The 1,121-nt window shown below is 38.1% G+C and overlaps 1 protein-coding gene across 1 annotated transcript in view; it reads right to left on the reverse strand.

Moving 5' to 3' along the window:
- The window catches only part of LOC106531627 (sulfotransferase family cytosolic 2B member 1), a gene marked incomplete at its 5' end in the record, with an annotated part of 5,375 nt that extends 4,412 nt beyond the window's left edge, over positions 1 to 963 (reverse strand). Inside the window, 3 exon segments of the mRNA XM_014027531.1 lie at positions 291 to 385; positions 573 to 699; positions 782 to 963. Of these exon segments, the coding sequence (XP_013882985.1) occupies positions 291 to 385; positions 573 to 699; positions 782 to 963 (404 nt within the window).
- Between the last annotated feature and the right edge of the window lie 158 nt (positions 964 to 1,121).

A 1,121-nucleotide genomic window follows, 5' to 3' on the forward strand; every position in this document is an offset into this window, starting at 1 on the left:
TTTTAAATACACTAACCTCACTCCTTTGTAACAACTAAGGCTAAAATGTAATTAATTCAGAAAATCTTTTCAGGACCCCACCTTGATGTTTCGGGACCCTACTTTGGGTCCCGACCCCAACTTTGGGAAACACTGCTCTAATCAGAATTATGCCAATGAGGACAGACATAAATAAAAGAAACAGTTTAGAAAAATTGTACATCTGGTTTCTAATCTGGTTACAAAAAATAATTTATAATATTAATTTAATATTAACAATAACATTAATTTATAAAAACTCAGATATTCACCTGAACCATTTCTTCATATGTGATGAACAAAATTCTGTCTCCCAGTTCGGCACGCTTCCAGCTCTTTATATGATCTGTCCATTTTCCATTCATCACTGCAGATGAGAAAGACTGAATGAAAAAACTGCTCTTTGGTTGGTTAACACAGATTACCTCGGACATCAACAAAACTCTTATTATTCAGTAATCTTTTCCCATGGCAGGAAATAAAGGTAAAACACTTTGATTCAGATTTACAATGCTGTTCTGAGTAAATTTAGTGTGTGAGGTGTGACCTCTGACCTCTGCCTTCCAGGAATTTTTCCATGAACTCATCAAAAGTTCCTGGATCGTCAACAAAAGAAGTGATCTGGTGGAAGTGGTATGAAGACACGAAGACATCCTTGGGGTTCCTCATGACGTAGATCACCTGTAGAGAACAGTGTGAAAATATAACATGAAAATATCAGATAATAAAATGTAAGTCTCAGACAAAGTGTTCACTCAGCTACCTTGGCCTTGGAGGTATGGAAAGAAGGGGGCATGAGGTTGTAGGGGAAATGTGAGACAAGTCCACGTGGAGATGCCAACTGGTCCACAATCTGTGCCAGTCTTGTTGTTTCCAGCCATGGGACTCGATCCCAGTTTACAATTGTTTTGATTGGGGTCAGATCTCCTCCATTCAGCACCAGTGTGAGGATTTCCTGCATCCAAACTGTACCTGCAGAGTTAAAGAATAGTTAATTAACAACTACAAAAAGTGCTGAAAGACCTGTGAGATGAATTTTAGGGACTTTCAAACACTGTAGGTCTCTTTCACCAAACAGGAAGTCTGCAGAATATATATATATA

The sequence above is a fragment of the Austrofundulus limnaeus genome, unplaced genomic scaffold (assembly GCF_001266775.1).
Source record: "Austrofundulus limnaeus strain Quisiro unplaced genomic scaffold, Austrofundulus_limnaeus-1.0 Scaffold658, whole genome shotgun sequence".
Taxonomy (NCBI): Eukaryota; Metazoa; Chordata; class Actinopteri; order Cyprinodontiformes; family Rivulidae; genus Austrofundulus; species Austrofundulus limnaeus.